At 35.6% G+C, this 22,452-nt stretch overlaps 2 protein-coding genes across 2 annotated transcripts; both read right to left on the bottom strand.

The window, feature by feature from the left end:
• Nucleotides 1–7,126: 7,126 nt before the first annotated feature.
• On the bottom strand, nt 7,127–12,216 carry LOC111803394 (triacylglycerol lipase SDP1-like). The gene is made up of 3 exons (XM_023687769.1): nt 9,737–12,216; nt 8,541–8,684; nt 7,127–8,405 (listed from the first exon to the last, which is right to left on the bottom strand). The coding sequence occupies exons 1-3, from the start codon at nt 11,153–11,155 to the stop codon at nt 7,401–7,403; spliced, it is 2,568 nt and encodes an 855-aa protein (XP_023543537.1). The 5' UTR covers nt 11,156–12,216; the 3' UTR covers nt 7,127–7,400.
• A 3,777-nt stretch (nt 12,217–15,993) lies between these two features.
• LOC111803427 (pyrroline-5-carboxylate reductase-like) lies at nt 15,994–21,547 on the bottom strand. The gene is made up of 7 exons (XM_023687825.1): nt 21,232–21,547; nt 21,094–21,142; nt 20,761–20,849; nt 19,689–19,761; nt 18,359–18,479; nt 17,665–17,770; nt 15,994–16,329 (listed from the first exon to the last, which is right to left on the bottom strand). Exons 1-7 carry the CDS (start codon nt 21,430–21,432, stop codon nt 16,141–16,143), a joined length of 828 nt encoding a protein of 275 aa, XP_023543593.1. The 5' UTR covers nt 21,433–21,547; the 3' UTR covers nt 15,994–16,140.
• Nucleotides 21,548–22,452: the final 905 nt, after the last annotated feature.

Raw genomic sequence — 22,452 nt, 5'->3', positions numbered from 1 at the left:
AGAAAAATTGGAGTGTTACAAAATATTTCTTATAACTAGAGATGTCTATGGGGCGGGGTGGGGACGGGAAGGCTTTTCCATTCCCGCAACTTACTCCATTCTCCATCGCTGAAATTTTTTTCATTTATTTTTATGGAGATCAGGGCAGAGATTCCTCGTGAAAAATTTACGGAGATTAGAGAAGAGATTCCTTGTGAAAAATTTACGGAGATCAAGTTACTCATAGTGTAACGCTCCTAATTTTTCTTGCACTAAATTAGTGACATCACCACATGCATTTTTCTTGCACTAAATTAGTGACATCACCACATCCATGCTTTATATACATATGCGAAGATTCATATTAAACACTTTAAAATGAAACCATGGACATACACATTTAATTCAAAACAAGAAATTTGAAATAACATAGTCTTCAATATGAAAAATGAAACAAATCATCTATCAACTACTAAATGAAACTTAATGCATACTACTGCCCTATCATGACTTCTATGGTCATTCCAGCATTCGCCGTTATCCGTGCAGTGGTGCTTTGCCTTTACCTGAAAAATATAAGAGTAGCACGTGACTTGAGTATTATAAGAAATACTCAATAAGTCACCCTATTGTTGGAGTTAGTAGTGCAATCACACACATAACATGATTGAGACCTATCCTTTAAAATAGTAACATGACCTTCGGCTCTTTCCAGTTCTGGGCAGGGTTGGATATGTGGTACTTCCCCATACACGACCCATGCACGCACACATGGACCCACCAAGCGGGCTTGTATACATATCCCTAGGCCTGACTTGGTCAAGCACAACGAGCTAACACACCATCAGACACCACAGAAAAGAAAAGGCTCGCATGATATCATGAGAAACATAAACATCGAAAATATACGTCCGTACTAGCATAACATAACGGAAAAGTATCTCGATGCATATGACATGCATACATGTATGAGGTTTCCATGGTTTTTATTCATAGCATAACACTAACATCATTCTCTTTGTTTCTTTCATCCATGGCATATATGCATCATGTATACATAGCATTCATCACATAATCTATCACATAACTTTACATGAAATACATAACATGATGAACATAGTAGTTCATTTCAATTACAATATGACATAATGGATATCACATGCATACATGTCATAGCATCATATGTCATTACATAGAACACAATCACATAACATAAATAATATGGTGCATGCATGGGCCACGGGACATACACCATCATGCATCATTCAATTATCTAACTCCAAAAGTAAGGTCACTGACCTGATTAGCTTACGTTGGTGTCACCAAATTATCCACAATGAAAGTTCGATTTTGTCCTTTGAAATCCAAATCAACGTATGTGTACCCATGACATCAATTTCAAGTTCAAACTTCTACAAAGCTAATTCTCTAAATTTTACAATGGTACACGTGTTAAAGTTTACGTAATCATTAAAGATTTTGAGTTTGCAAAGTAATCTTTAATAATTAAAATAAAATAAAAAATCTACCACATAATTTTTTTTAGTTTAAATATTATAATTAGAATCTCCAAACTAATTAATTTATTTTTTTATTATAGCAAAAAAATAAATAAATATTAAAAAATAATAAATTATAACAACTCTAAAAGATATATATTTTTAATCCATCTATAATTTTTTCCATTTCATCCCTATTTTTTTTTAATGATAATAATAATTATTATTAAGAACTACTAGTATCTCAAAATAATGAAAATAATAAATTATGAATATTCACCTGTCACATCTAAAAATTTATGAAAATTTAAATATTTTAATCTTTGTGGATAATATAATATTTTAATTTATTGAATTATGTTGGAAATTAATTTTAAAAATCAACGATAAATTTGTCACCTTTCATAAAAACAAAATTGATATTTAGTTCATTTTAAAATTCAAATAAATATGAATAAGTCTTAAAAAAAATACATATATTTATAAGAATTAACCAAAAGAAACTAAGAAAAAGTTAATAACTTTATTATACTAAAAACTATAGTGGTTAATTAATAATGTCTAATTAAATTAATAAAATATTTTTAAACTTTCAACAGTTTTAATAATATTTTTNTTAATATAATAGCCCAAAAATAAAGAAATAAAAAATTATAAAAAAAACCCTTTTATTGTTATGCAAAGTTTTCAGAAAAAAAAAACATGGTTTAACTTAAAAAAAAAACTTTTGAATTTGAAAAGTTTGATTAATATTATTAAACTTTTTTAAAATTTAAAAAAATCTTTATAGCTTTTTTAATAAATTTAAAAATATTTTTACGTACCACGTTTTAAAAATATCCATAAATTTTTTAAAATAATATTAAAATATTATAGATAAACGATTTTTGTCTATATATTAACGGTAATAATTTTTTTTATTCTTTTTTATAAAGGTAAAGAGTGGAATGCTACTTTTAAAATTTTATTAATATTTTTAATTATAGTATTAATAATAAAAGTATTTTTAAATTGTTTAAAAAAAATTAGAAAGGTATTAATAAAAAAATTTAAGGTCGAAGATTAATGATGAAACATGTGGAAATATATTAATGAATTTTTTTTAAAAGATATTAATGGATTTTTTTTTTTTTAACATAAAAGACAAAATACTATAATTTTCATTTAAAATTAATAGTAAGAATATATTTTTAAAAAAATTTTAAATTTAAAAATATTATTACCAATTTTAAAAATTTAAAGATATATTTTTAAATAAAATACTAAATTCAAAGATATTTTTATTAATTTAGCCACGTTCTTACCCCATTAATGGGATTTCACAATTTAGATACGAGTGTTGCTCATATTTATTAAAACCCCCAAATTAAGTTTATTACATCCATCCATTGAAACGCGTATTATTAAAACGCGTATGTTAGAGAAAAGTTTCCACACGTTTATACAGATTGTTTCGTTCCCTCACAATCTACTCTTTTGGGGTCTAGCGTCTTCACTGGTACACTGTCCGATGACGGACTCTGATACTATTTGTAACAGCCATAATATTCACTTTGTCCTATTACGTATCGCCATCAACCTTACAATTTTAAAACATATCTGCTAGAAAGAGGTTTTCACACCCTTATACGAAATGTTTCGTTTCTCTCTACAACCAACGAACGTGGGATCTCACATTATTTTGGTTCGAATCTTGTTATTTATTAAAAAGAAAAGAAAGTATTAGAAAATTCTGTACGGTGTTGAAATTGTGTTTGTGGAAGTCGTATAAATATTAAGTCAATACGTGTATATATATATATATATATGTATATATATATATTTTTTTTTAAAAAGTCAATAATTCAACTACTTTCAATTCATATATTTTAATAATACTTAAAATTAGTCTACTTTAAATATAATTCAATTAATTAGATTTAAATTCTCCTGATTTTTGTTGAAAATAAATAATAATAAAAAATCAACTTTTGGTTGATTAGATTTCACACTATAATTATTATTTATTTATTTTTTTAATAAATATGATTGACAAGTGAATGGCCATGTAGCTTGCACTCATCCATTAATTTATGACTCAATTTTAAAAAAAATAATAATTAATTTTATTATTATCTTAATTTAGTTTTTAATTTCTTTACAATAATACAAAAAATTGCAAATATAGCCCTAACTTTTATTTATTTATTTATTTATACTTTTATTATTCCAATTTTATCTTATCCTCGTCTAAATCCAAACCTATTTGAACATTAGTTGATAATCTTATAATTACTATACAACTAATATACCAAATTTGATACGAACCATGAGACATCAATCATACAATATGCTTCAATGAAGATGTGAAGAAAATATTGTTGAAATTATCAAAAGATATTTCAATTCATGCCACATTGAAGAACAATGAAGTTTCATGTTTTAAATTTTGGGTGGATTACAATTCAGAGTTACTGTATTTCATTAATGTAATTTAAATTTAGAGTTATAATTATGGTCATTAAGTATGAATGTTACCGCTCTTGGAATGCCTTTAGTAGTTTCATTTTGAGGCTACACAAAGTCATGTACGTTGTAGACTTGGAAAATATAGTAAAAGAAGCATGTGTGTTCTCTTTAGCCAATGGCTAAGTTTCTTTGCAATTCTATGTAGTTTAGGTTGCATGTAGAATCATTCAAGCTCGACATGATCAATCTTGCTTGTGGAATGATTCGAATCTCAAACAAGTGTTCTTGCGTTGAGATATTTGATCAACAAGAATCATTTAAGCTAAGACATGATCGATCTTACTTGTGGAGTGACTCGAATCTCAATCAAGTGTTCTTGTCTTGAGATATACGATCAACAAGGTAATCTAAATCTTATTCCCCTTGTAGTTGATTCCTTATCATATATTACATTAAGTTTATCGATATTATAAATTAAAAGTAGATCGATGGTGTATTTTTTTATTCATTTTAATTTTTATATTTACATTGTCTAATTTCGTTTTTGTTAAGCCACGAAAGTCGCAATATTTTACTAAAATACACCGTGAAAAAGTTAAGCTCTATCCTTTCGATGTTCAATCTTGAAATTCGACCACAAATAAAAGCTACATATTTAATATATTGATAATATATCAGTAATATATCGCTCATTATTATTGGTTTGTGAATAATATATTATCGCTCGTTCATAATTTATCTAAAGTGTGATATTAGTATATTTTTCAATTTTGTATTTAATAAGTCCCGTATTAATGATGTTTTAATTAAGAACCTGACCAACCTGGACTACCCAATCCAAATGATAAAAGTCGGGTTGAGTTAGATTAGATTTTTTGTTTTCGGTTTTGGTTGAATTGAATCTTTGAAAAATAAAAAATTCAGGTCAGTAGTGTCAACCTAATAAACTCGAAAATAGAGTTACAACCGAACCCTGTCCTACACTACCTCACTTTTAAAACTATTATGAAAATTAAGAATATTTGACGTTTGTAACCGATGTTAGTGATGAGTTGTGACTTGTGCATGTTTGATATTTAAATTTTATGAGATTTTAGTAATTAATATAATATGTATTATGGATAAATATGATTTGTTTAAAAATAATTATGAAAGCTGTCGAGATGGAAAAATGTAGAGTTTATAGCTTTTGAATTGGAAGAAATATATTGGGTATAAATTCATCTAGTAGGAGCAAAACAAGTTTTTTTTTCTTTGTTATTACTCGAGTTTAACCAAAGGAGGTTTCTTTTGATCGGTCTTGCAACTGTACTCCTCTGACGAAGTGTTTCACGTGTTAGCTGGCCTATTTCGACACTAGTGAAATGGGGTGAATCACCCAGATCTTGATCGCATTGCTTTCTTCCCGATTGCAAACAGAAACTCCATCTTCAGCCCTTATCTCGAAACATCTCGACAACTCAATCTAATCCAACTCGAAAATAGAGGGTTAGGTTGGGTTGAGTCATGAACTCTATCTGAATTACTCCGATCACCAATCCAACCAACCTAAAATTTTGAATGGGTCTAAAAGATTTTTTCAACTCAATTCAACGTATTCGATTCATTTGGAGCCACATATAAATTTGGAAGAAAATAATTATGGATAACAGATAAGTATGTTTTTTTTAAATAATTATGGAAAGCTGACCAGGCTTATAATGAGAGATAGAAAAGGATAAGAGTTTACAGCTTTTGAACCGGAAGAAAATATAATGTGTATAATTTCATCTAGTAGAAGCAAAAAAAAAAAAAAAAATCCTCTTTTTGTTATTACTCGAGTTTGACCAAATGAGGTTTCTTTTGTTTAGTCTTGCAACCGTGCTCCTCTGACGGAGTGTTTCACATGTTAGTTGGCCTATTTCGACACTAGTGAAATGGGGTGAATAACCCAGATCTTGATCGAATTGCTCACTTCTCGATTGCAAACTGAAACTCCATCTTCAGCCCTTATCCCGAAAATTCAATCTAACCTAATCCGAAAATAGAGGGTTAAGTTGGGTTGAGTCGTGAACTCTATCTGAATTACTCGGATCACCAATCAAACCAACCTAAAATTTCGAATTGATCTAAAAGATTTTTCCAACTCAATCCAACATATTTGATTTACTCGTAGCCACATATAAATTTGGACACTAGTGAAATGGGGTGAATCACCCAGATCTTAATCGCATTGCTTACTTCCCACTTGCAAACAGAAACTCCATCTTCAACCCTTATCCCGAAAACATTCTAACAATTCAATCTAACTCAACTCGAAAATAAAGGGAACATTCTAACAATTCAATCTAACTCAACTCGAAAATAAAGGGTTAAGTTGGGTTGAGTCGTGAACTCTATTTGAATTACTCGGATCAACAATCCAACCAACCTAAAATTTTGAATTGGTCCAAAAAAAATTGAATTGAATTCAATATATCCCGTTTACTCGTAGCCACATATATAAATTTGGAAGAAAAAGAAAAAGAGATGAAGAAAGGAAAAGGCAGCTGGATTCCAAATACCAAGATGAAAGCAACAATGATATGAACTTCACATGGCAATGTCTTCATCCAAAGAGAATGTGTCATCAAAAAGACAAAACAAATCAAAACAAAACCAAAACCTTTAAAATATTGGTAGTAAGTTTCCAAGAAACCCTCCATACAATTACGTCCTCATTTAGTGCATCCTTTCACGTTCGTAGAACTGTAATAGTCCAATCCCACCACTAATAGATATTGTCTGCTTTGACCCGTTACATATCGACGTTAGCCTCACAGTTTTAAAACGTGTTTGCCAGGGATAAGTGTGAGATCTCATATCGATTGGAAGTTGAACGAAACACCCTTTATAAGAGTGTAGAAATCTCTCCCTAGCCGTGTTTTAAAAACCTTGAGGAAAAGCTAAAAGGGGAAAGTTCAAAGAAAACAATATCTGCTAGCGGTGGGTTTGGGCCGTTACAATAGGTTTCCACACCCTTATAAGGAATGATCGTTCCCCTCTTCAACCAATGTGGAGTTACGTCATGGAAACCTTAAGATCGTTTTATAAGCACGAATTTTAAGTTATAAGTCACTAGCAACCTTCATAGTTCAAGTAGTTGTCGAGTAGCACATATAAAAGCTATAAACGAACGAAGAAATTCGAATTTCTAACTTTTCGAACGAGGATCGAGGATATACAACAGCTACCAACCAAAACCAAAAATATTTATTCATCTATCAGAGAAAAGATAGCATCCATGTTACCATGAACCCTTCAGTTCTTTTTGCCTATTTACATGAGATACATCCCTAACAACGCTTTGATATATTCACAATTCCACAATGAAATCCCTCAAAACTAAGTGTATATTTCAGTGTGTGATTAGAAGCTATGGAGTTTCTTTTGTTCTTCCCATCTCCTAACAACTACAGAACACAACACATGCTTGTAGAAACGAGCTCGACGAAATTAAGAATCCATAGATACCTGGTCTCGGCCATCATGTAGTTGCTCGGAATGATTCGACAGATCGTTTTCGGGAGATGATTCCTGTAAGCAGGCTTTTGGTGTAACATCTTCTTCATTGCCATCATCGAAATCAGATGCCGAGCTAGCATCGATATACTTGTCCGAACAGTCGATTTGCAAGCATTCAACTTCGCTGTTTTGAGTTTCGGAATCATGGCTCCTATTTGTCAAAGTCAAATCTTCCTTCTTTACGATGTTGAAAACGATCCCGTTTGGTATTCTTTCTGGCTGCAAAAAGTCTCCTTCATTTAAAAGAATGCTCGAAGAAACTCGATTGCTGAGCTCCCGTGCGTCGAAATCTGGGCTCTCTGAACTCCGCTCAGACATGGTTCGAGGACTTTGAGAATTTTGGCTACTACCAACTGGCTGAAACACGTTGGAATTAGCTACCAAACCTTTGTTGAGGTCATCAAGATCCAAATTCTGAACGAAGTCGATGAACTTATTAGCTGAGGCTGTCCTCATTAATGGCCCGCCCGACCTAGTCCAAGTATTCAAATCGATATTTTCGGATTCACTATCGCTACCCTCAAACATACTACGGTGAGTTCGCAACATTCTACTGGAGGATCCTGCACCTATCGATCCACCAACACCATGATGGTGTGTCGTCAGAGTATCAGTCAGGTATTCTTCTTCGAGCGAACCAGTTGAGTTTTCTCGTGCTATGCAGTTCCAGGAGGGAATTCTTCTTGAAGCACTGAACTTGACTGGGATCGAAGGGCCATGTGAGGTGGTACCGGTAGCAGCAGCGGCAGCAGCAGCTCTTTCGGCGCTCCTTTTCAGCCGTCGCATATGGTTGAGAATTGCAACACATTCATCTAGAGCAAGCTCAATGCCACAATTGGCTTTTATTGCTGACAGCTTCTCCCAGGTGCACCTCCTACCTTGGTTGGCCGACTTTTGAAGATCCAAATGCGTAGGATTTTGTATAATTTTGGAGTACTGTAACGAAAAAGAATCATCAATGCTACATATTCGACGTTTAAACTCGGTTATGCTAGTAATTATTTGGTCTAACATTGTGCGACCATTCTTATAAGTCGTTGAAACTTGTAGTGTTTTCTAACACGAAAATACCTGAGCAAGGGTAGCGGGCATGACAACGGTGACATCGCCTTCCCAATCTTGAGCAAAAAGCCTTGCAATTCCTCCCAATCGAAAACCGAGCTCCAAAACTTGGTTGCATCTATGCTTCACCTCCATTTCGACAAGATGAGCAAGCTACATAACAATATCATGAAAATTCCAACCATGAGAAAATTACAAATGATAGATAGATAAATAACACGCGAATCATGACGCTAAGGATATCTTGAAAATGTCATAAACAGGTTGATTAATTGAAAATGTCACACAGCAGTATATGAAAAGATAAATCAAATTGTCAATGTATTCTATTTCTGATATATATTGAACATTTGGATTCTTATAAAAAGGGGAAAACTAAGGATATCTTCAACTAAATGTCCAAGCAGCTCATGAGAATCAGAGAACAAACAATTCACAACATTGATTGTAACCGCCCAAGCCCAAGCGCAAGCCCATTGCTAGTAGATATTGTCCGCTTTGGCCTATTACATATCGCCATCATCCTCACGGTTTTAAAACGTGTCTAATAGGGAGAGGTTTCCACACCTTATAAGGAATGTTCGTTCCCCTCTCCAAGCGATGTGGTATCTCACAATCCACCCCTCTTGGGGGCCAGCGTCCTCACTGGCACACTACCCGGTGTTTAGACCTGATACCATTAGTGACAGCCCCAACCTACCACTAGCAGATATTACACGCTTTGACCCATTACATATTGCTGTCAGTCTCACGGTTTTAAAACGCGTCTTATAGGGAGAGGTCTCCACACCCTTATAAGGAATGCTTCGTTCCCCTCTCAGAGGGGTGTGGGATCTCACGATCCACCCCCCTTGGGGCCTAGTGTCCTCGTTGGCACATTGGCTGATGTCTAGCTCTGATACCATTAGTAACAGCTCAAGCCCACCGCAAGCAGATATTGTCCGCTTTGGCCCGTTATGCATCGCCGTCAGCCTCACGGTTTTAAAACACATCTATAGGGAGAGGTTTCCACACCCATATAAGGAATGTTTCGCTCTCTTCTCCAACCAATGTGGGATCCCACGAACAGTTACCGTTTTTTGTTTTATTTGGCCCCAAACAAAGTTAGCATACTTGTTTTGGACAACAACGCAAGAAAATATGAACATTGAAGAAAAGTAGTCAGAACAAATAGAAAACAAGGTTCCGAGTTTAAGTTGGCATACCTTGGCAGCAAAATTTCCACCATAAGCTCTGATGAATTCTTTCATTCGCAATAATGGTGCAATATGGGGATTTGCTTGACTGACAATAAAATGGTTAACATTGAACAATTCTTTCAATTGCATCATTGGTAAATCAATCTCCAAGCTGCCATCTCTCCAGCGACGCGCAGATGAGCCCGAGCCCTCCTCAGGATCCAAATTAAATGGCGGATGATAGGGAACAAGCTCTCCACTCCTGTTCTTGGCCATTAATTCTTGAGCCTCAAAAAGGCCCGGGAATGCACAAGATGCTGTCACAGCACTCCATATCACAACATGAGGAGATGTCAAGTAGTTAAGACATCTAGGCGGCTCGTGCTTCCTGGGAGAACAAACCGTTATCCCAAGAATTCTCCCCGTCATATCGTAAGCTTCCTGAAAAGTTAGGTTGCTGGTGAGCTGTCTTAACATCATTTGTAATTGTCGAATCTCGTGAACAGCGCCTTGTATCATTACCCTCCTTACCACAGTAAAAATACCACCCATCTGGTCAAAAAACTGTAATGAATGCCATGAATCCTCAAAGAAGCTTTGTAGCTCAGGCCAGGACCTAGTGGCAACCACAGCACACATGATGGATCCCACACTCGAACCAGCAATTATTCTAGGCAAAAGTTTGTTCTCTACTAGAGTTTTAACAACTCCTGTATGAAAAGCTCCTAGTGAAGCACCTCCACTTAAGAGTAGAGCAGTCCTCCCGAACGCATGCCTCGTTTCATGCATGAACGCAAGCTTCTCTTCCAATAACAGCTCCTCCGAATCCGAGTCACAAACCAATCTCAACTGAGTCGAAACCTCATTTATGTATTCCTTTATGAGTCTCGGAATTTGAAGCCTACCCTTGTGTAATTCAGGGTTGCACATATTACCAAGATTTCGAAAAAGATCAGCTCTCATCCAAAATATTATATCTCTAAGAGATCCCTCCTGACGTCGACGACGAAGCTCTTGAAGCTTGTTCCTCACCAACTCTACGTCATAAAGGTTTGACTCGTTCAATTTCGGAGTCTCTTTATCAAGCATTTTAGCAGCATGAGCCCATTCCTCATAAGTCAAAGCAGATCTCATCATATTTCTCCAAAACTTCCTTCGGTATGCCAATTCGGCCCGCTCTTTGACATTCGTGTACCGTTTCAACAAAAAAGCAATAATCGTCACCATCGCCAATATCCCCTGTGGATTTCTAGGATGCATCCATGACAATATAGGTGCAACAAGGGCCTTAAGTCTATATATGATATGCAGCAATACACGAAATATTTGGTGCCTCAATTGTGACACTGATTTACAAAATAGAATCCTGAAAGCAACTGTTCGACCAACAATGGTTGAAGGCCCAATAGAAAAGGAACCAACACTAGCATCATTACTAATGTCCATAATTCTTAAAAAGGACTGCAATCAATCTGCCACAGACTAGAATTGGTTTATAGCTACGATCAATGGGAACAAAAACTGATCCCCAGATGAATCAAGAGTTAAGAAAGTCTGTAAAATTGCTTCAAATTGAACAGAACACTCAAATTCTTCAGATCTTCAAAATAAATTAGCAGGAGAAAACAAAATGATCACCAAATGAGAAGATGAACAATGTAAATGTCAGAACTAAACCTCAGTATGGCGAAGAACTCCTCAATCTGACCTTCAACAACAACAATGGGATCCTCAAATCCAAACGAAACCCATTACGAAACCCGAATTTAACTCGTATAAACGCACAAAGAACACGAATATATCGATCAATGGGAACAAAAACTGAACACCAGATGAATTAAGAGTGAAGGAAGTCTGTAAAATTGCTTCAAATTCAACAGAACACTCAAATTCTTCCGATCTTCAAAATAAATCAGCAGGAGAAAAAAAAAACGATCACCAAATGAGAAGAAGAACGATGTAAATGTCAGAACTAAACCTCAGTATGGCGAAGAACTCCTCCTCAAATCCAAACGAAATCCATTAAGAAACCCTAAATTTAACTAAATCGATCAAGCAACCAGTCGGAGCCTCCGAAAACCTAGAAACTAAATCCCCAAATCAGAAAACGAATGAAACGGATAACAGAAAGAAGAACAAAAGCGGTAACACAATCAGCGGAACAAAAAGAATCGAGTGATCCACAGTAGAACGCAAATAAACGAAGAAGTGAAAGCCGAATCGGTTGGAAAAGTATGAAAGTGAGGAGGCGAATAGAAAGAGGGTTTATTGAGAAACGTGAAGAAGATAACGATAATGATAATGGTGACAACACATCGCGGTGTCTGAATCAGCGATTTGACTGTTGAAGATTCGATGAGGCAAGCAAGAAGACGATGAACAATAAGAAATCATCCCCAAATTGCTTCCTCCAGAAGATTTGGCTGAATCTCTGAATTTTGAGATTTCCATATCAAAGGAAGCTATGGTTTCAATTCAAACTGCGGCTCTTTCGTTCAAGATTTTGTTGCATTTTGGTAACTTCATGGTCGAAGGTAAGCTTAAATAAACGGNAAAAAAAAAAAAAAAAAAAAAAAAAAAAAAAAAAAAAAAAAAAAAAAAAAGATTATGAACAAGGAAATTAAAAGTTTATGGTTAAGATTTTGATTAGGTAGACAAACTTTGGGTTAAATTTATTTTGAGTTGTACGACTCTCCACAATGGTATGATATTGTCCACTTTGAACATAAGCTCTCGTGGCTTTACTTTGGGCTTCCCCAAAAGACTTCATACCAATGGAGTTAGTATTCCTCACTTATAAACACATAATCGTCATAGGTTAGTCGTGTTCGATGGGAGGTGTTGGATGATAGAAGTCCCACATCGGCTAATTTAGAGAATGATCATAAGTTTATAAGTGAGGAATACTAGCTCTATTGGTATAACAATCATCTTGAGAAAATCCAAAGTAAAGCCATTAGACCTTCCACTAAAAATGGATGTTCATCTAACATGATGATCCATTGTTTATATTTAAATTTGTATTTTTAATAAAAGAAATATGTTAATTTATATATTTTATATTTGAAAAATTAGCTTTGAAATTAAATAATAAAATATATATATATATATATATATATATATATATATATATATAATTGTATAGGAAGCAAAATTTATATTATTGGATTAACAATAAATTTGAATTTGTTTGAGTGAACCGATCTAAACTATGAACCATGCAACATTTAGTCACCCTATCTCGTCTATCCAAGCTCGCCTCTTCACCCTGCACCATTACTCATGTCGGCTAACGCAACTCCAAATGACCACTTGCAACAATGGTTAGCACCCACAGTTGGTGGCTCATCAAGTGGGATGGATCCTTTTGTTTAGAACCAAGTCGATTTGTTAACTGACTATGCGCGACACAACTCATTCGCATCACATCGTGTCAATGAAACAAGCTTCGACTGCAGCGACATTTTTTCATCAGCCCAAGCATGAAGGTGATAGACCAATAATGATTTTCGGGCAAGGATAACACTTTCGATATTGGTATTTATATGATCTGACGACAATGTTTTTTTCTTAGGTTGAGTTGAATTTTTTAAAAATTGAATAGTAATTTTTTTTTTTAGGTATTTTAATTTAATTTATATAATTGGTCTAAATTTTAAAGTCATTAATTTTATTTTAACCATATGTGAATTTTATAATTAAACTCTTTAAAATTTCTGTTTTATAATAAAATACAAAGCAAATTCCACGTATAATGATAAAAAGTCCACGTCAGATAAAATCGTGGAAACGTGAATGGCATCAAAGTTTGTTGCTTGTACGGATGCCAAACGACGTCGTTGTCAATTTTTTTTTTTTTTTTTTTTGGCAAAACAATAAATAACCATATTTAATGTAAACATGTTGATTTAACCTAAGGGCTACGACATTAAGTGCAAATGTGACTTCCATGACTTCGGATCGACATCTGTAAATGGGTATCTTACATTTATCTAAAAAAGAAATAGCACATGACTTGCATATTTTAAAATACTCGGTAAGTAGTCTCACTATTGAGATTAGAAAATGAAATTCTTCACACACGGCTCATGGCAAGAACACATGGACCCACCAAGTGGGCCAGACTCGTATACGTATCCTTTGAGTTTGATTACGAGCTAGAACACACTCACACTATCGGAAGCTATGGAGGGAAAGGAGTTTGTGTACTCATCCGTACTAATCATAATGAAGAAGTATCTCGATGCACGTGACATACAAAGTGCATGAGACCTCATAGTTTCAAATCATAGCACATACTTATGATGCAAGTCATACCTCCATTTCTTTTCATGACATAGTGTTCCAATGAGATATGCACATGTATGTCTCATCAGTATAGTTTGAACATGCAACATATGCGTAGTGTAACATAGGAAAGTTCCTCCATCATATAACATTCATATCATAACATGGTTCATATCATAGTATAAATTATCACATAACATAACACATATCATACACCATAGAATCATAAAATATGACACGTACAGGGGTCGTAAGGTACGAGTCATTCATACAACATACAAGTCATCCAACCAAGCCTATGGGCGTCCAATAGTAGAACCACTAATTTGGTTGACCTAAGTTGAAGTCATTGTTTATTCTTGGAGTTAGTTTGGATCTACCCTCGAAGTTCAATTCAACCTACGTGGGTCCACGACATCGGGTTGGAACATATTAAAGGGCTTAAACCATGTAAAACATCAATTAATCAGTGATCGAAAGATGAATTAATTCTCTTAATATGTTTTGATGTGATGTTATGAGATTCCATAGGTGGAGTTGAACTTCGAGGAGCAAGATCAGGCTTGCACCAAGGGTATCTAGTAACTCCGCTTAGGCCAACTAAAGAACTAGACTTATTGTTAAAATGCCTTCGGATTTTGTTGGAAGACATGAGTTTTGTATGAATGACACGTATCATGTGACCTCTCTGCGTGTCTTTTCCTATATGTTATGACATGTTATGTCATGTTATGATTATGATATGTTATGAATTTACGAGACACCTGCCCGTATGTTATATACATTATGATACTATTTTGATGTTATGTCTATAAGACATCGATGAGCCATGTATGATAGTAATGAAAGATACGTTATGTATACATATGCATGTCTCATTAGGAGACTTGTATCATGAAAAGAGTGGAAAGTACAATGTGCAGGATAACCATGTACCATGATTTAAAATTACAGAACCTCATGCATGTTGTATGTCACGAGCACGAAGTACTTTTCAAGTATGTTTTATCCAAATACGTACACAATGATATGATATGCACTCCTTCCATTTTGTTGGTTTTTAGTAACATGAGCGTAAGCTAGCTTGTAGTCAAGTCTATGGGGTACATGAGTCAGCTTGCCTAATGGGTTTGTAATAACCGTAAATCTTATTATTCTCATTCTTTCATTTTCTCCTGCAGTTACTCGAAGTGTTAAAATTTGTGCTATGCTTATTCACTGGGGTGTACATCCAACTCGCTAATTCGAGAACCCAACCCCACCCAACCTAAATTATAAGAGTTGAGTTGGTTTTAAAAGGATTTCAAGTTTGAGTTGGGTTCGTTTTTTAGAATTCGATTTGGTTCGGGTTGGGTTCAGTTTAAAATTCAAATTATTAGGTCAACTCGACCCAACCCAGAAACCTTAAAATAAAATAGGCTCAAATCCACGCAGCAGAAAACATATATAGCCCAAGCCCAAGCCCATGAGTCATCGTCTGTGTCTGCTCCTGATGTGTCTGCACTCTGAAGACTCTTTCTATACTTTTTGATCGTGAGCTCGAGACTTTGTCTAGCAGTCTCACATCACAGCGTTCGTCTTCGTGTTCGACTCCTCATGACTCTCTCTATGTGTCACCGTTCGACTTTTCAGTTCTCAACTCTCGTCTAGTCTTTGTGTGTCGTTTGACGTCGACGTCGCTCACCTCTTTATTTCTCCATTGGACTCTATTCTCAGTTCCCATTTCTTCGCTAGACCTCATCTCTATGTTTCTCGTCAAACGTCCTTGTCTTATGTCTCTCCGCTCGATGCTCCATTCCACTTTCGTCGAACTTCTCTGTTTTGTGTCACTCGTCAAATTTCTCTGCTCGACCAAAGTCGATTCAACCAACTTTATTCGATCCGTTCGATTTTTCGACATTTAAAGGCTCACCCTAATGGTCGTACAACTAGTCCAAGCACAAATTCAAATACTTTCAAAAGGGGGGAAGGGAGGGAGGAATCTAAGCTAAAAACAATAAGCCTAAAAGAGTGATGGATTTGGTCCTTCATTCATATTGCAAAGCAAAGGGTGCAAGTTTCATTACTTTATTTCATCACCTCTTCGAGACTTAGAAACAAAACAAAATTAACTCTAACCTTACTAGCAAGCTCAATATTGGCAACTACTTCTCCGAAAGTTCTTGGCTACGCTTCGCAGCAGCGACCACAGCGTTCATGAATATGCCACGGAGTCTTCCCTTCTCTAGTTCATGAATCCCTGCAATTGTTGTCCCTCCAGGTGATGTTACATCATCCTTCAGCTGTCCTGGATGCTTCCCAGTTTTGGTGATCATGGTGGCTGCACCTAGCACCTGTAAACATGTTCTGTATCAGTTCATTTCAATTGGTTCACAGCCAAATAACTCCGCTTAACATGTTTCACTTGATAGGAAGTCATGTGGAACTAGTGCAGTTAGGAGCTAAGATGGATGACCTGCCTACATAGTGGAAGATCATGAGTTCAGGGCTGTTTAGTTTAAGAAATATTTTAACAATAAAAGCCCAAGCCACTGCTAGTAGATATTGTCCGCTTTAGCCCGTTACGTATCGTTGTCAGTCTCACGACTAGGGAGAGGTTTCCACACCCTTATAAGGAATGCTTTGTTCCCTTCTCCAACCGGTGTAGGATCTCAAAATCCACCCCCTTGGGGGCCCAATATCCTCACAAGCACACCATCCGGTGTCTGGCTCTAATACTATTTGTAACAGCCGAAGTTCACTGCTAACAAATATTGTCTGCTTTAGCCTGTTATGTAGTCGTCAACCTCACAGCTAGAGAGAGGTTTCCACACCGTTGTAAGGAATGCTTCATTCCCCTCTCCAATCGCTATGGGATCTCACAATCCACCCCCTTGGGAGCCTAACGTCCTTGCTGGCATACCATCTGGTGTTTGGCTCTAATACCATTTGTAACAACTCAAGTCCATTGCTAGCAGATATTGTCCACTTTAGCTCGTTACATATCTCCATCAGCCTCACGACTAGGGAGAGGTTTCCACACCCTTATAAGGAATGTTTCGTTTCCCTCTCCAATCGATATTGGATCTCACAATCCACCCCCCTTGAAGGCCAACGTCCTCGCTGGCATATCGTCCGGTGTCTGCCTCTGATGCCATTTGTAACAGCCCAAGCCCACGGCTAGCAGATATTATCTACTTTAGCCCATTACGCATCGCTGTCAGTCTCACGACTTTAAAACGCGCTAGAGAGAGTTTTCCACACCCTTATAAAGAATGCTTTGTTCCTTATCTAACTGATGGGATCTCACAAACCATCCTCTTCTCTAAGATGGGATCTCACAAACCATCAAGATGATTACTTTTATCATCCTCATGTTCTGTATGACTTCTATCAGATAATAAGGTTGGAATATGCAAGCATTATATATCATAGAAGCGTCTGCTTCTTCAGTTATTTAATTATACAAATGGTAGAACATCCTCGTTTGAAAATTTAATTTTCTTCTAAGACCGTTTACTTTTGAGCTTTTTGTCCTTCAAATCAAAAGCCAAGCTCGATCTTTTCTCTTTTTGTAAAATAAAATGCCAAGATAAAGAAGCTATACATTAATTACAGACGAGTTATGTCATTATGGCCCACAACATTAAATATTTTAGACACAGGCACATCAGATGAATTTAACTCACAGTTTGAGAAGCTAGACCCAGTGCAAGTTCTCGTGGTAGACCTGCAGCAACTCCTCCGTCAGCCAAAGCTTCTATTGCTAAGAATATGTACGCTGGCCCACTACCGCTGCACATTTCCATTTACACATAATGGTATCTATTAGTTGAAGAATGCCAAGGCCCTAAAACTGGAAGGATGCGTTAGGCTATATAAAAAATATGCTCTGTCTCTAAACCCTTTATGTAATAGTCCAAGCCACCGCTAGTCGATACTATCTCTTTGAGCTTTCCCTTTTGAGCTTCCTCTCAAGATTTTTAAGTCAAGATTTTTAAGTCGCGTATGCTAAGGAGAGGTTTCCACATCCTTATAAAGAATGTTTTGTTCCCCTCTCCAACCGACGTGGGATCTCACAATCTACCCCCTTCGGGGTCCAGCATCCTCGCTAGCACTCATTTTTCTCTCCAATCGGTGTGGAATCTCACAATCCATGCCCATTTGAAACCCAAAGTCCTCGCTGACACTCGTTGCTTTCTCCGATCGATGTGAGATCTCACACTTTATTTATGAACGGTCATAAATACCCACTCCAGTAGTATTACAAGAGCAGGCTCCAACATAATTAGGACGTGGCAATAGAAAGAAGAAATTTTTGAGTCTTGTGCTCTGCTAGTTTGTAAAACTGTGGGAATCAACTCTTGCAAACATATAACATACCTCAAACCAGTGATTGCATCAAACAACTTCTCTTCAGCTTCCCATATCTTGCCCACAGATCCAAATAATTTAGCTATCAGTTGCCCATCCTCCTTGATCGCACCTTCTCCCAAGCTCATAACTGGTCAAAACAAAAAAGCAGAACTTTTCATTGGTCAGTACCATAAAACATTGATGTATTTCTTATTCTTCTCCATGCTACGCACAGAGCAAAACTAATTGAAAATCTTGATATCTGTCATCCACATCACGTAATGAAAGTAGTACTGAAGTTAGTGAGTATATTTTGCGAGTTTCGGTTGGCCTGGTGGATGAAGCTTCCAAGTAATTCAGACTATCAATCAGAAAGTTGAACAAAATTTTGCATGAACATGATACTATTTGAGGAAGAAGCCTCAACTCTCATGAAGCTGCATTGTCTAGATTGAGGATAGCGAATGAATAAACCTTCATCCTCAGATTATTTTCTTTTTGTTTTTTTATTTATTTAGAGTTCCAAGATTCCTGTATCTTTTTTCTTATATGATTTGTAATGGAACGATTCATTACGTATAGGATTTCAAAGAAGATTCAGCAAATGTAATTCAAAACCTGCACCCTCAGTGGTCAATTAATTGGATCCCCCAATTTCTTTTCAAATTGTGACTGCTAGATCATGCATTGTAATATAATTAACTAAATTAATAAAAATACCCATCAACTTTGCCCTTTGTTTCAGAAATATTTTAAACTTTCAAAAGTTTATGTGATACCTTTAAACTAAAAAAAAAGTTAAAAAATACTCTTAATGTTTGTTTTGAATGGAAACGGTTAAATACTTTGTTTCAAGAATACCCTGAACTCTCAAAAGGATGATTTATGAGGTGTAGATAGATGGTTTCAGTTTATTGATAGTAAAAACCTTTTAACTTATTTATATAAAGGCTAAGGGTGTTTATCCTACTTTTAGAAGTTCGTGGGTAGTTTTTAAACATGGTACTAATAGTAAGTATATTTTTTAACGTATTAAAAACGTTGAAGGGTATTAATAAAACATAATAAAGTTCAAGGGTATTTTTGAAACAAAGTACAAACGATTTCTATCGAAAATTAAAAGTAAGAATATTTTTGAAACTTTTTTTAAGAAGGGTACTATTGAAACTTGTGATCGTTTAGAGGTATTTTTAAGACAAAGTACAAGTTTGTGGTATTTTTTTTAATTTAGCCAATAATTAAATACCATTAAAATCAATTTTATTCTTAGAAAGAAGTAATACTTATTTCAGCATTCTAGAAACATATATGAGAGAGAGATGACATTAAATTTAAACCAAAGAGGAAAAGATAATACCTGATGCAGCCTCTCCAACAGCTGCGGGAGTATTTGGCATAACTCTAATGAATCGGTTATGACCTGCCCAATCCTGAATGCATAAAGCATTACTCCAACTGCAATTTGTACGTAGAAAAGAAAGAACAAAAGGTATATTCTAAAGAATAAAAGGAAGAATAAATGGAACAAGTATGTGGCTTAATTCAAGCTTTTGTAGGAAAATAGTGCTTTTAAATCATAACACTTCTTCTATAAAGACTCTTGAAAGAAACACTAATTAAGTGCTTCTCATCAAATCACTTCAAGAACTTGTAATCAAACACTTGATTATCTAACCAAACACTCTGAAATTTTTGAAACATCCCAGGTAATCACAAATTCACCATTCTAAAAGTAATCACAAATTCATCCCAGGTGATTATTGTCAAGTACTTTGAAATGCTTCAGAATGATTTGAGAATTAATGAACTTACTTTTAACCATTCAACTCAACACTACAAAAGGTTTTTAGCAGCTCAAGTGCTAGTAGATATTGTCCTCTTTGTGCTTTCCCTTTCGTACTTCCCTTCAAGATTTTAAAACGTGTCTACTAGAGAGAGGTTTCCACATCCTTACAAGGAATACTTTGTTCCCCTCTCCAACCAATGTAGAATCCCACAATCCACCCCCTTGGGCTTGTCTACCTATGATACCATTTGTAACAGCCCAAACCCACCGCTAGTAGATATGGTCCTCTTTGGGCCTTCCCTTCTGGACTTCCCCTCGAGATTTTAAAATACATCCACTAGGGAGAGGTTTCTACATCCTTATAAGGAATGCTTCGTTTCCTCTCCAACCAAGGTGGGATCTCACAATGTTAGAGAAAATCACGTCAAACTTACCCTTCACAGCAAAAGAAATCAGTAAAAACTTCCTTCCATAAAAAAATTTCAGGCAAAATAATTCAAAGAGAAACCCCAAAATTGATATGATAATCAAAGCTATATGCATCAGAATCCCTGAGGCTGCTGTTTTACCACAGAACACTCAACTCAAGAAAATCTCATCCACCAGAAAATCCAAAAAAAAGAAGTTAGTAAAAGTGAAGAACCTGCAGATCCTTCAGTTTTATCCCAGCAGCAATCGAAACCAAAAGCTTCTTCCCCAGTAGAGGCCTCAGCTTCAACACCACATTCTTAACTGCAACCAGTATTTCCCATCACAGAACGATTTAACATAAAGTTCATCAAAAGACAAATCATTACATACCAATAAATCACACAAAAAACCTTAGCATTTCGAGATATAAATCACCAGAGACATTCCTCAACTAATTTTTTTAAATATTTTTCAAGAGGGCAACGAGAATACCAAGGAGAAAAATGAATGAATAAACAAATGGGGAAAACAGGACAAGAGTAGATGGGATGAACAAGCGCCGTACCGATTTGAGGCTTTACAGAGAAGATGACCACATCACTTTCCTCAACCACCTGGACATAATCGATGAAAAAAGAAAACGTAAAGGGCGATTATGGCGATGCAGTAGAAAGATGAAGATGAAGATGAAGCATAACCATACATTTTCGTTCTTGGGGAGGACTCGAACACCGAAAGATTCGAAATCAATGGGGGGGCCAGGAGTGGGGTAGAGAGCCGTGGAGATTCGAGAAGGAGGTAAGAGACCAGATTGGACGATTCCCCTTGCTAGACTCTCCGCCATTTTTCCAGCTCCGATGAACCCTAATCTGTAAGCATCAAGTGAAATCGGAAGGAACTCCATTGATTCCGATCCAAAGCTCTCCTCCGGCTACTACTGGCTACGCTATCACATCTAACGGCTCAACCGCGAAATCCCGTTTGTTTTGAAGAAGGAGGATCCATTTTGGCAATTTGTTTTTTTCTTTTTGGATTTTTCCTTTTCTTAATTTTTTATATGTTATTTAAAATTTTGAATTTTCAAAATCTCATCAAAACGTTTATATTTTTTTTTTTTTTAATTTTCTAAAAATATCTTAAAAGTTTCATTCCTATTTTTGAAATTTTAAAAAGGGTAAGAATAGTAATGGAAAATTGAAAGTTAAAATATATATATATTTTAAATAAATTGACGGCGTAGCTAATTCAATTATGAATCTTATATATGTAATCTTAATCGTGGGAGTGATCCCGTCATTTGTAATTTTTATCGTGTAGGACGGACCCTACTGAATTATATCAGATACATGTAGAGACTCTGTGGGTTTGTATCGTATAGGAAACAACCCTAGTAATCATTTCATATATATGCATGGAGTGACCTCGTCATGTAACTTCATATCGTGTAGAATATGACCCTAGTAGATCACATCATATACACACAAAAGCGACCTCTCATGTGGGTTCATATCAGATAGAGCATGACCCTAGTAGATCATCTCATATACATACGAGGTGATCTTGTCGTGTGAGCTCATATCATGTAGGACATAATCTTAGTAGATCACATCATAGCTAGGATTGATCTAGCATGTGATTCTTATCGTATGGATACATGTCAGGTTTCACATTAGTTGGAAAGAGAATGAAGCATTCCTTATAAGGGTGTGTAAGTCTCTCCCTAATAGATGCGTTTTAAAACCGTGAGGCTGATGAAGATACATAACGGGCCAAAGCGAACAATATTTGTTAACGGTGGGCTTGAGCTGTTACAAATGGTAACAGCAAGAACGCTGGCCCCCAAGGAGGTGTATTGTGAGATGCCACATCGATTGGAGAGGGGAGCGAAACATTCCTTATAAGGGTGTGGAAACCTCTCCCTAAC

This window comes from Cucurbita pepo, chromosome LG10 (genome assembly GCF_002806865.2).
Source record: "Cucurbita pepo subsp. pepo cultivar mu-cu-16 chromosome LG10, ASM280686v2, whole genome shotgun sequence".
NCBI lineage: Eukaryota > Viridiplantae > Streptophyta > Magnoliopsida > Cucurbitales > Cucurbitaceae > Cucurbita > Cucurbita pepo.
Note: the sequence above shows the minus strand (reverse complement) of the source record. Positions and strands in the feature narration are given on the sequence as shown.